At 46.6% G+C, this 12,500-nt stretch overlaps 1 protein-coding gene across 1 annotated transcript in view; it reads right to left on the reverse strand.

Moving 5' to 3' along the window:
• The window catches only part of LOC135825632 (uncharacterized), a 21,177-nt gene that overhangs the window by 7,274 nt on the left and 1,403 nt on the right, over positions 1-12,500 (reverse strand). Inside the window, exons 2-9 of the mRNA XM_065338246.1 lie at positions 12,303-12,429; positions 11,567-11,663; positions 8,152-8,182; positions 6,016-6,097; positions 5,357-5,495; positions 3,824-3,877; positions 1,221-1,317; positions 747-814 (exon numbers count right to left, since the gene is read on the reverse strand). Coding sequence (XP_065194318.1) covers positions 747-814; positions 1,221-1,317; positions 3,824-3,877; positions 5,357-5,495; positions 6,016-6,097; positions 8,152-8,182; positions 11,567-11,663; positions 12,303-12,429 — 695 coding nt within the window. The remainder of the gene's footprint in view (positions 1-746; positions 815-1,220; positions 1,318-3,823; positions 3,878-5,356; positions 5,496-6,015; positions 6,098-8,151; positions 8,183-11,566; positions 11,664-12,302; positions 12,430-12,500) is intronic.

Below are 12,500 nucleotides of genomic sequence, written 5' to 3' on the forward strand. Positions count from 1 at the left end.
GGTGGGCGCATGCAGCCAACGCGTCTCCAAAGCAACAACGCATGTTGATCAGTCGTGGAGAAATCACGTAGAGCGAAACCGTACAGCTCTGATTTTTACGTATGAAAATTCCGTGCAGTTCATACGTTATTTTCATACGTAATTCCGTAGAGCGAAACCTCCCTAATAATTGTTTTTTAAGTACTCGGATGGTGAACCAAGGAAAAAAATTAAATGGAATTCGACGAAACATGGAAAACGGCGGGGCACAAGTTATGCGTTCGAGTCCACCAACTAAACCAGATTTTGGACAGTCAGACGTGCACAAGGTAGCACCAGACTGACAAGGAGTACTGGGACATTCCACGGCAAGGACGTGAGCTTGAGCACTGTTGGTTAGCGCTGAACAGTGCTCAAGCTCACGTCCTTGCCGTGGAATGTCCCAGTACTCCTTGTCAGTCTGGTGCTACCTTGTGCATGTCTGACTGTCCAAAATCTGGTTAAATTGGTGGACTCAAATGCATAATTTGCGCCCCACCATTTTTCTCGTTCGAATTCAGTTAATTTACGTATGAATTTAGCGGCAGCGAATTTACGTATGGAAATACTTTGAAGTAAATTAAACCGAATTCCGAGCGTGGTGCACGAGATCAAACGAATCGTATTCCCGATGGCAATTTCGCAAGCAGCAGCTTCAATGCAATTTTCAGATACGGTACACGAGACCAAACTGCTCGCCAGAAGACTCTGCATACATACATACTTACATATAGAGAGGAGAGAGTGAGTCTCCCTCGATGGCTTGCAAAATCCGCGCGCCTCTCTCCTGGTCGTACTGCAACGTGCGTAGCAAGCGAGGTGAGCACACACAACACACACACACACACACGCAAACGTCGTCATGACCGCGCATATGAAGGCATGGCACACATGATTAGGTGTGCAGTGCCTAGTATGGGTGCAGGTAGGCAAGCAACAGCACACTTGCATGGATAAGAGAGAGAGAGAGAGAGAGAGAGAGAGAGAGACAGAGAGAGAGAGAGAGAGAGAGAGAGAGAGAGAGAGAGAGAGAGAAGAGAGAAGAGAAGAGAGAGAGAGAGAGAGAGAGAGAGAGAGAGAGAGAGAGAGAGAGAGAGAGAGAGAGAGAGAGATCTCAACTGGTTAATTGGCCGTCTGCTGACGTGCCAGGAGATGCTGTCTAAACCAAATAAAAATAGATCAAGAGAGCGTCGTCCCCTTACCCTTTGGAAAAGGCTTGTGATGATACTGGCTAAACTCTTGGCATATGACGACTGCGGTGCTCGCAACATCTCGCAGTTATACGGAAGGCTTGCCACTCTGAAATCACACGTATGAACAGAAGCAACACACAAGTAAAAATACCAGTGTTGAAAACGAATAATCGAATAATTTAGAATATTCGTGGGTTGAACGAATACCGTACTCACTCGATTAGAAGCCGGGGGCTACTATTTTTTCAATACCAATTTCGAGGAGGCTTCTATTCAAGAGGGGCTTCTATTCGAGAGGGGCTTTTATGGTTTCATTCCATACTGGTATTCCAATCGAATCTCTAAAACGTTCATATTCACAGCAACTCGGCCCCGAGTTAGTTTGCACACACTACATCGACCAGGATATGTACCAATAGGAACATGCACGAGATGTTTTTTGCAGACTTGACCTTCATACATGGCACTACCTGGTCACCCCATGCTTTGCGAATAGTAGTCCGGGCTTCTATTCGAGAGGGGCTTGTATATTTTCAAACAGTCCTTGTAGGGGGGCTATTATTCAAGAGGGGCTTTTATTCGAGAGGGGCTTCTAATCAAGTGAGTACGGTAATCGTAAGGCCACACGTTTTTATTTCAATGCTTCTCGTCACCCGTGCACATACGATTCAGGAGTCTGGAAGAAAAAAAGAGAAAAAAACTGTACTGCACCGACTGTGCATGTGGGGACCAGCACACTCACGCACATGTACATAATTATGTGGCCTGGCCGGCGCGACACATGATGCGAGGTCGGCATTTTTTGTGCGCAATCTACGCTGCACATGCACAGATCGTGACAGAAGCTCCTACCACATACTAGTTGCTAATTATGGATGCTATTTTGCATGGTGTATTGGTGGATTTCAGTGTGAACAAAGGTCTAGTAAACCTTTTATTCTTATTTTTTGGTAATTTTTATTTTTTTCCACCTCTCGCATGCGTTTTTACTTTTTAGATTTTCGGGTGACGAGAAACAAAGAAATAGAAACGCGTGGCCTAATAATCGAAGAAATTGGCAGAAATGAAAAAAAAGAAATAAAAGAAAAAACGTTGAGCTCAGTGCTGAGCCTGCTGATGTTTGCACTGTGTAGATCTGCTCGTAGTTTTTCTTCTCAATCTCTTCTCCTGTGAGTTTTGATCTCCTCTCCTCTGAGTCTTGATCTCCTCTCTCGTGTTACGGTTCTCTCCCTTCCATACGGTGTGCTCTTGCTGTGTGCACCTTGTAGTTGCCAGTACACGTACCGGTATACAGTCAGACCTCGCTTATCCGGTCCTCTTTTATACGGATCCCTCGCCATCCGGAAAAGAATCGTTGGTTACCGATTTACGGCTTATGTCAGTCATACATACAGCATGTGTGTTCGATTATCCGGCTCCCTCGCCTATCCGGATATTTTTTCGTGGAAAACGGATGTGTGCGGTTAAGCGAGGTCTGACTGTATACTGCATGTGTGGTTCACACTGGTTGTGCACCTCAACAATACAAAACACGATATTATATAAATTAGCAAAACTTTGCAAAATAAAAATACTTCAACAATCTCTCCTGCTCATCTCCTCTACGTGCTCTCACATGGCTACACATGGCTACACATGGCTACCCATGGGTAGCCATGTGCGATTACTCTAATTTCAGAAATGTTAGGTTCTCAATATTTTCGGTATGAGGGCAAAAGGCCAGGTTAGGTGAACAAAAAAATTTAGGTACAGAGAAGCAGTTCCCTATTGGATTATGTGTGTTAGTGTTTGTTCGGTGTATTGGAATATCAGGCATGAAACTGAATCACCGAAAATAGAAGTACAACGAAAATTTATGAAACTACAGTATTCGATTTTTGGTGTGTGCAATGGCCACTGAGGTTAGCCATGTGTCGGCAGTGAGAGCGAATGGAGGAGAAGAGGAGGAGAGATTGTTGCATTATTGAACAGCCGAATGGTTGCCGTTCACAACTTTAAATATATATAATATAAATACAACACTTCCAGTCTATTTAAAAAAGTGCTGAAAAGTGTTGAAAAATTCCATCATGCATATGATAGAATATAGATAATTCGTTGGATGAAGGGCGAAATTATTCGATAGAATATACGGTCGAAGAATCCGCGTTCGGTTTAAACATACTGCAAAATACAGTAAAACCTGTCAAAGCGACCACCTGTCGTAGAGGACCAGTGCAACCTGGACCAAGGAATGTTATGTCAGGTCGTGCGGATAATCGGCGTTCTACTGTACAGCGAAACTTGCCTAATTTGACCTTGGATGTAGTCTATAGAGTACCTTGACAGTACAAGATGTGTGCTAGAGCTGATAGCCGGTTAGTTGTAGAACGTCAGTGCCGTCGGTCAGTGTCGTGCAATGTTATCGCATGAGCTGATTGTTTAGTAACTGGTGGTGTTAGTGGACATTATAGCGTAACGTGTAGTTCCTTCATCCTTTTTCTTTTCTACAAATCTATGGTGAATTGTTGGGAGTTTAGTTGGTGCACTATTGGCAGTGCCGCTAAGAACTAACCTAACCCTTTTCACGTTTCATCAGAGCGTGCGTGCATGCCGTTGTGTACGTGACTTACTCGAGCATGTAGTTCTCCAGTATGGCCAGGGTTTCCGAGTCAGGCAGTCCAATCCTACAGGAGGACAACACACAAGAAGAAAACAAACAAAAACAAGAACAGAAATAAAAATTGGATGCTGAGTCAATAGTAATATGTAAAGAGAAAAGGACCTATAACTAAAAAAAAGGCTATAAGTTACGAAAACTTGCCGATACCTATTTCATACATTCCACACGGCCAAGTGTAGTACATTCGACATCTCTGTCGTCACCTGGACCAGCTCTAACATGGAGTACTAGTCTACTACTGTTGATCTGCACACATCTGACGGTGCTAGACCACTTACAGTACTGGATCACTCACAGTGCTAGACCACTTACAGTACTGGATCACTTACAGCACTGGACCACTTACAGTGCTGGATCACTTACAGTGCTGGACCACTTACAGTGCTGGACCATTTACAGTGCTGGATCACTTACAGCACTGGATCACTCACGGTGCTAGACCACTTACAGTACTGGATCACTTACAGCGCTGGATCACTTACAGTGCTGGATCACTTACAGTGCTAGATCACTTACGGTGCTGGGTCACTTACGGTGCTGGATCACTTACAGTGCTAGACCACTTACAGTACAGGTAGACTTCCTTTAATTCGAACCTCAAATTGCCAGGCCCTAACTTCGAATTATCCAGAACTTCTAATTATCCAAATGCAGCCCCATGCACTGATATGTATGTCAAAATGCTTGAAATCGCATGCTGAATATTTTTTTGCACATTTTTATTTGCATCAACGAAACATAGGATCATCAAAACACTGGATCGACACAAAATCATTTTGACATCTTCATTCTTCTAGTGAAGAAGTTGTCAGTCACTACAGCTTTCCTGAGACAATTTCAGCGGAAAAGAACTGCGCTGCCTAATCCGCGTCATGAAAGGCCATTGGACAGCAGCACGTCGTTCTGAAGAACGGAAGTGGAGCAAAGGCATAGACAATATTTACGACAATAGTGTTGTTGTGTGCCAACATCTCCGCGCACGAGCTGGCGCGGTAAGAAAGGCCACCGAGATCCGCGAAGAGAGTCAGCCACCTGGAAGAAGTCGTCTTCAATCAAACCTTTGCAATTTGCCTCGCACGGGCTTGAATCAAATTTCGAGAGAAGGTGGGTTTCTTGAACGCTATACACTGTAGTCGATCCTGCAGCGGACCATTGATCGATTTTTGAGCTACTCTTGGCTAGAGAAGGAGAAAAGAATGAACTTCGAATTACAAGGATAGCAACTCAATCTCACTTCGAAATAAGCGTTCCAAGGACATAGCCAATGTACTGTAAACAGCTCTTCTGTACGAAGACTGGGTTCAAATTATCCAACCGGCGCACTTTTCGTACTTCGAATTATGCATTCGATTTTGACTTGAAGTGACTTGCAGAAGATCGGTACGAGGAAAAGTTTGAATTACACGGAATGTTCGAATTATACCGTATTCGAATTAGAGGGAGTCTACCTGTGCTGGATTACTCACAGCAATGGATTACTTACAGTGCTGGATGACGGGAGATGTCGCAGTAGAACTGTCCCAGGTGGTTGACGCCGGACGACAGGAGCTTAGCGTCTGGCCAGCTCCTCTCCAGCGCCTGGTTGAGCAGCACACACCCAAGACCGCCAAGTGCACGTGCAGCTGAACAATGACAAAGAACACAAGCACCGCCGACAGCACGTCACATTCTGAGAGGGAGAACAAAAATTCACGGTTCGCTCGAGACTGAGTTTCAGCATCCATAGGAACGCCACCACCCTGCAAAGATCAAACGCACAGATGCAGCTCCTAACGCGGCGGGAGGCGAGGAGATCAGCCCACCAACAATTTGCGAGGAAAAGCAGTTGAACATAGTTTGCAGAAATGCCCCCTAAGAGGCTGAAACCAGAAGCACACACAACAGCCACACACAGACACAGCCACACACACACGTACACACACGTACACACATGCACACACACACACACACACACACACACACACACACACACACACACACACACACACACACACACACACATACACATGTACAGACACACACGCGCACCAACAGCAGGAGAAGGTGCGGGCGCAAACCACTCCGGGTCAAGCGGCCAACTCCGGCACGTCTTTTAAGCAGGTATAACATGTCTACAGGAAATCAGCTCACAGCACTGCTTACCGTCCGGTGCGTCTGGCATAATGTACTCCAGATCTCCACTAGAGGTAAGTGGCTGCTGAAGGTTGATCAGCTTACCATTGAACTGAAAGCAGAGCAGTGGTATTACAAGGAAACGAAAAAAGACTTTATAGAGACTTTGTATCCACAATGTGAAGAAGAGGTTGGTGCGATTTAGGCGATAGTAAGGGAAGAGTGTGTTGCTCCCTACATGGGAGCTTGCGGTTTTCCTGCCGACTTGAATTCTCACTTGACTGACTCACGACCGCCATCCAGAGCACACGAGAAGTCCATCGAACCGTCCACTCGGCAAACCTGCAAGAAAGCACCACTCCCTGCTCAATACACAGTGTTTCGGGGAATTCACCCCTCATCAGTTGAGCTTGAGTAGGCTGAGTTTGTATCCCTGGTGATGTTTGTGCCTGGAGAGCACTATAAAAGTGGTGCTCTTCAGGCACAATCTTCCTCAGCCTACTCAAGCTCAACTGATGAGGGGTGAATTCCCCGAAACACTGTGTGTTGAGCAGGGAGTGGTGCTTTCTTCCACGCTTGCCGAGTGGACGGTTCGATGGACTTCTCGTGTGCTCTGGATGGCAGTCGTGAGTCAGTCAAGTGAGAATTCAAGTCGGCAGGAAAACCGGGAGCTCCCCCCCCCCCCCCCCCATGTAGGGAGCAACACACTCTTCCCCTTTGTATCCCAGGGTTCGCAGCCAACCAAGCACACAAAATTCCAAACTTTTTCCAAACTTTTTCCAAACCAATTTCAAGAATTTCCAAATCTACTCGTGCAGGAAAAATAAATTATAAATCTCTTCTGCACGACTGTCTTCTCCACTACAAGTACAACCAGGGAGTAGTAAAAATCCTCCCTGGTACTACTACCATCAACAAATTCACCAAGGTGCATTGCGATGATATCGCCTTCAGCAACTAGAGCCCCTGAAAATAGCAGGGGAATTCATACGACGAGAGTTCCCCTCCGTAAGTTCAATCCACCTCCAGAGGGGGTTCCAATGAAACATTTACATAGCTGGTGTCCATCTCAGCGCAAAAGACGGCTTCATCCTCGCCAGCAAACTCATCTGAGTGCGAAAGGACCTCGCCATCCTGCTGTCCCGACTTCAAAGAATCAAAATCGAGCGCGAGCGCCAGTAACAAAAAACGGCCAAATAAAAGTCATCACTGGCCGCGCTTGAGCTGCACTGAAATGACTGTACGAGACTCGTACATGCAGTGAACACCACGCATCGCCAGCGCGTCTTCTATCGCGGCACTCAAAACGGCCACTTGCATGCAGTAGTGCAGCACATCTGCGGCCAAAAAATCGAAATTTAAAACTTTTTCCAAACTTTTTCAAAAGGAGCGCCTTTTCAAAACTTTTTCCAGACCTGGAAAATTGAATTATAAAATCCAAACTTTTTCCAGACTTCCAAACTTCGCTGCGAACCCTGGTATCCATAGTAACTATAACACAACTACAGTGCTGGCCACAGAAAACCAACCTCATGAATAAAATAGCATTGCCGGGAGCTACACAGCCCTAGCACTACACATACTGGTCTGTGCACTCGATGGCGACGCTACTTTATTCATGAGGCTGGATTTCTCTGGCCAGAACTGTACATGTGTAGGAGTAGCACAGCAACGCCGCTGACGTCACAGCCACCTCATGCACCAGTGGGAGCAGCAGCAGCGGCTACCACAGCACTAACATCAAAACAGTAGTTAGAGGGTCGGTCAGCAGCAGCAGCAGCAGCAGCAGTACAAAGTTATACTAGACGAGCCAATTAGCTAGTGAAAACGATGCAACTAGAGTGGATGGAAGGGAGAGAAGGAGGGAGGGAGAGGGAGAGGGAGAGAGAGAGAGAGAGAGAGAGAGAGAGAGAGAGAGAGAGAGAGAGAGAGAGAGAGAGAGAGAGAGAGAGAGAGAGAGAGAGGGGGGGGGAGAGAGAGAGAGAGAGAGAGAGAGAGAGAGAGAGAGAGAGAGAGAGAGAGAGAGAGAGAGAGAGAGAGAGAGAGAAGAGAGAGAGGAGAGAGGGAGAGAGGGAGAGAGAGAGAGAGAGAGAGAGAGAGAGAGAGAGAGAGAGAGAGAGAGAGAGAGAGAGAGAGAGAGAGAGAGAGAGAGAGAAGTCAACTCACCCTTGCACACACGGCCTCATTCTTAGCCCGGCTATGCACCATGAGCAAGTAAGTAGCACACAACAAGAAAAACAACAACATCAAACATGCCCTTGACAGGAAAAGGCACACGGCCGTGAGGTGAGCATAGCTCAGAACAACTAACGTCCACATGGCATTACCGTTTTTTCCGGAGTAGAAGACCGTGATCGTTTGGCCGGATCCAGATCCGTAGGATCCATTGGATCTGCAGTGATTGTTTGGTCGGATCCAGATCCAGATCCATAGGATCCACTGGATCTGCAGTGATTGATTGGTCGGATCCAGATCCAGATCCGTAGGACCCACTGGATCTGCAGTGATTGTTTGGTCGGATCCAGATCCAGATCCCTCGGATTTGGATCCGAACAACCCTGCCCCGGGAGCAGGGTTGACAGGATCCAAAGGATCTATTTTTGCCAAATACATGTATGACATTTGTACGTGTTTGGCGGGTAACAATCATTGTTATACGCATTTAGTACACATGCACGTGGAAAAGCGTTGCACCATGCAGATGAGTACGACGAGTACGAACCCGGAGTAACTTTTCGACCCTGGTTTTTCTACCTTGGCATGGTCACGGTAATGTCAATCAACACAACAGACATACGACGTCCCCGAGGACGACCACGTCTGAGATGGATCGACGTTGTCAAGAAAGACTTACAATGCATTAATCTGTCGCTTCTGGATGCTGTGCAATCTGCTTCTGATAGAGCTGCTTGGCTCGAAATTGTTAACAGATGCGTTGACCTCATGCAATGAGTGAAATGCGAACTGTCATTATTATTATTATTATTATGGTCACGGTAGTACCAAGAGTACATAATCCCAAGAGTGTGCAACTCCAGCTATGGGGTCTGCGACGGCAGAACTTCACATCACGTGATGAACCCGTACACATTAGTTGCACTCTGTGCATGATAGATACAGGGTTGTACGCAGTCCAGCTTTGGGTACAACTCTCTTGCGGTCACTTTGCACTGTTTGCCAGCATAACCTTTTGAACCATGTCACGTGATGTGAAGTTCTGCCGTCGCAGCACAGCATAGAGGTCGTGCAGGCAGTTGCACACTCTTGGGGTTATGTACTCTTGCATGTACATGTAGTATGATCCAAATGTGATCGGTTGATTCTGAGGGATCCGGATCCGACGAAACGATCACAGACTAAGTGAAGTTCTGCCGTCGCAGCACAGCATAGAGGTTGTGCAGGCAGTTGCACACTCTTGGGGGTTATGTACTCTTGGTAGCACATGTACTATGATCCAAATGTGATCGGTTGATTCTGACTCTGAGGGATCCGGATCCGACGAAACGATCACAGACTAAGTGAAGTTCTGCCGTCGCAGCACAGCATAGAGGTTGTGCAGGCAGTTGCACACTCTTGGGGGTTATGTACTCTTGGTAGCACATGTACTATGATCCAAATGTGATCGGTTGATTCTGACTCTGAGGGATCCGGATCCGACGAAACGATCACAGACTAAGTGAAGTTCTGCCGTCGCAGCACAGCATAGAGGTTGTGCAGGCAGTTGCACACTCTTGGGGGTTATGTACTCTTGGTAGCACATGTACTATGATCCAAATGTGATCGGTTGATTCTGACTCTGAGGGATCCGGATCCGATGAAACGATCACAGACTAAGTGAAGTTCTGCCGTCGCAGCACAGCATAGAGGTTGTGCAGGCAGTTGCACACTCTTGGGGGTTATGTACTCTTGGTAGCACATGTACTATGATCCAAATGTGATCGGTTGATTCTGACTCTGAGGGATCCGGATCCGATGAAACGATCACAGACTAAGTGAAGTTCTGCCGTCGCAGCACAGCATAGAGGTTGTGCAGGCAGTTGCACACTCTTGGGGGTTATGTACTCTTGGTAGCACATGTACTATGATCCAAATGTGATCGGTTGATTCTGACTCTGAGGGATCCGGATCCGACGAAACGATCACAGACTAAGCCGCACTTTAAAAACCAGTAGTTCGCCCAAAAAAAGATGGCGCGGCTTAGGGGTCGTCCATAAATATCGAACTTTTTTCACAAAACGAAATAATTTCGTTATGGGGTGGGAGGAGGTTGACCAATTTCGTTTCAGAAAACATTGATTCATGTACATGGCCGTTGTATATGCATGCATGTCAACATTTTTTACGTTCTGAGGGGGAGGGAGGGAGGGGTTGTGTCTAAAACTAAACTAATTCGTTTGGTGAAAAACGTTCGATATTTACGGACGGCCCCTTAAACTACGATGGTGAAATAAAGTGATACCGTATTTTTCCGGTTGTAAGTCGACCTTTTACGACTTAAAATAGAAGGAGAAAGGGTGGGGGTCGACTTACAACCGGAATTCGACTTACAACCGGGAACTATCAGTATCTTACAAAAAATGACCTGCACTGCATGCACGAGTGCACCATGTTTATACATTTTTTCCAGTTTATTGGCCTTTTTCAAGGATTGGGACGTTATATCCTTTAATAAGGAATGTTTACATGATTTGTTGATGTGTTAGTAGCAGGGAGTGGTTAGTAATGCTTCGTCGGGTGAAAACTGTAAAACGCAGAATTGAGACCTCCAGATAGGGGGGGGGGGGGGGGGGGGGGTCGACTTATAACCGGGGTCGACTTACAACTGGTAAAATACGGTAAATGGGGAAGATGTCTGTATTTCGTGACTCTGTTGCCTGATGATTTTGAGAGCATGAAAGTAGCAGCAAACAAGCCTTGATTGTCCTTGTTGTTCTGTTCTGTATTTCGTGCCTAAAAAATCTGGGTACAGCCAATATACTCCAGGGTGGCTTATACTCCGGAATATACGGTAGTAACAACGTTTTGCCGAAATTGCCCTCGTCAGGTTTGCGTTCCTTTGGAGCTAAAAAAAATGGCGGCTACTAATGTTCCATGCCCAAGCTACGGCACAGCATACTACATAAAAGGCAAAACAACGGAGACTAAAGAAATCTTTCCGGACCTGTGTTTCGCGACCAAGAACAATCACCAGATGGCTGATGGACTTAGTGAATAGGAAACAACCGCAAACGTTATAACACCCCTCACTCAAAACATATGCTCGAGTGTACGTGCGAACACATAAAAACAGACAGACAGACAGACACACATACACACACACATATTCACACACACACACACACACACACACACACACACACACACTCTCTCTCTCTCTCTCTCTCTCACGCGCACACACATGCAGGCACGCGCACACACACGCACACACGCACACACACGCACACACGCACACACACACACACACACACACACACGCTCTCTCTCTCTCTCTCTCTCTCTCTCTCTCTCACGCACCCACGCGCGCGCACGCACGCACACACATACACACACACACACACACACACACACAAGGCATACATACTGAGCTAGAGCGTTGCCGATCGAGACCGGAGAGTCCCAGTAGGAGCGAAAACTATACGTGCGGCCATTTAAGGTTACATCGATCGGCTTCGTATTCTCTGTAGACCGGAAATCAGAGAACAAAGACACACCAGCAAGCAGCAGAGGCAGAAAGCCTTTAGAAATACACTCATATCTCTTGGATCCGTACCTCGATGCTACGGGCACCTCGGTCTACCGGGCAGCCTGCAGGGGAGTTTTAGTGGAAATATTACTACTCTTTTCAGAGGAAATATTACGACTCTTTTGCCAAGTCGTGTGGAATGCCAGATCTCTGGCCCTTCTTCAATGATTGTGTTACTGTAAGTGTTACAGCGATGAGGACATTTCAAAGTTATGGGCAGTGCCCAATTTTGGACTGCCAGGATAAGGGAGGCATGAGTTTACAGTGCAGCTACAGTAGGAAAAAACTGAAAGGGCCGGTAAAGATCTGTAAATCTTTGCCTATGTTCCAATGACTATAAAGTCTTCGCTTTTTTTCACGCGACACCAAGAGTCGTTAATCCCAAGGTTGACTGCACACACAGTGACACCCACCCACCCACCCACCCCCACACACACACACACACAGTGACACACACCCACACACAGCCCCCCCCCCCCCCCCCCCCCTCCCCTCACACCCTCCTAACACACAAACCCACCCACCTACCCACACCCACATACAGATGAGTACAGTGTCGCTTCCAAAAACTTACGCATATTATATCGCTCTGTGTCATTGCTGATGAGGGTAAGATGAGAATACATCAGTTGCACACCCTGGTAGCCCTGGTGAGACATGCATGCATCCCGCGTAGAGTAATTCAAAAGGCCTTCTGTAGACTGAGCAAGGAAGAAAAGAAATTCACTGGGTATTTAAGCAAGAGCACGCTACAACTCTCTGTCTGTCAGTC

The sequence above is a fragment of the Sycon ciliatum genome, chromosome 10 (assembly GCF_964019385.1).
Source record: "Sycon ciliatum chromosome 10, ocSycCili1.1, whole genome shotgun sequence".
NCBI classification, from domain to species: domain Eukaryota; kingdom Metazoa; phylum Porifera; class Calcarea; order Leucosolenida; family Sycettidae; genus Sycon; species Sycon ciliatum.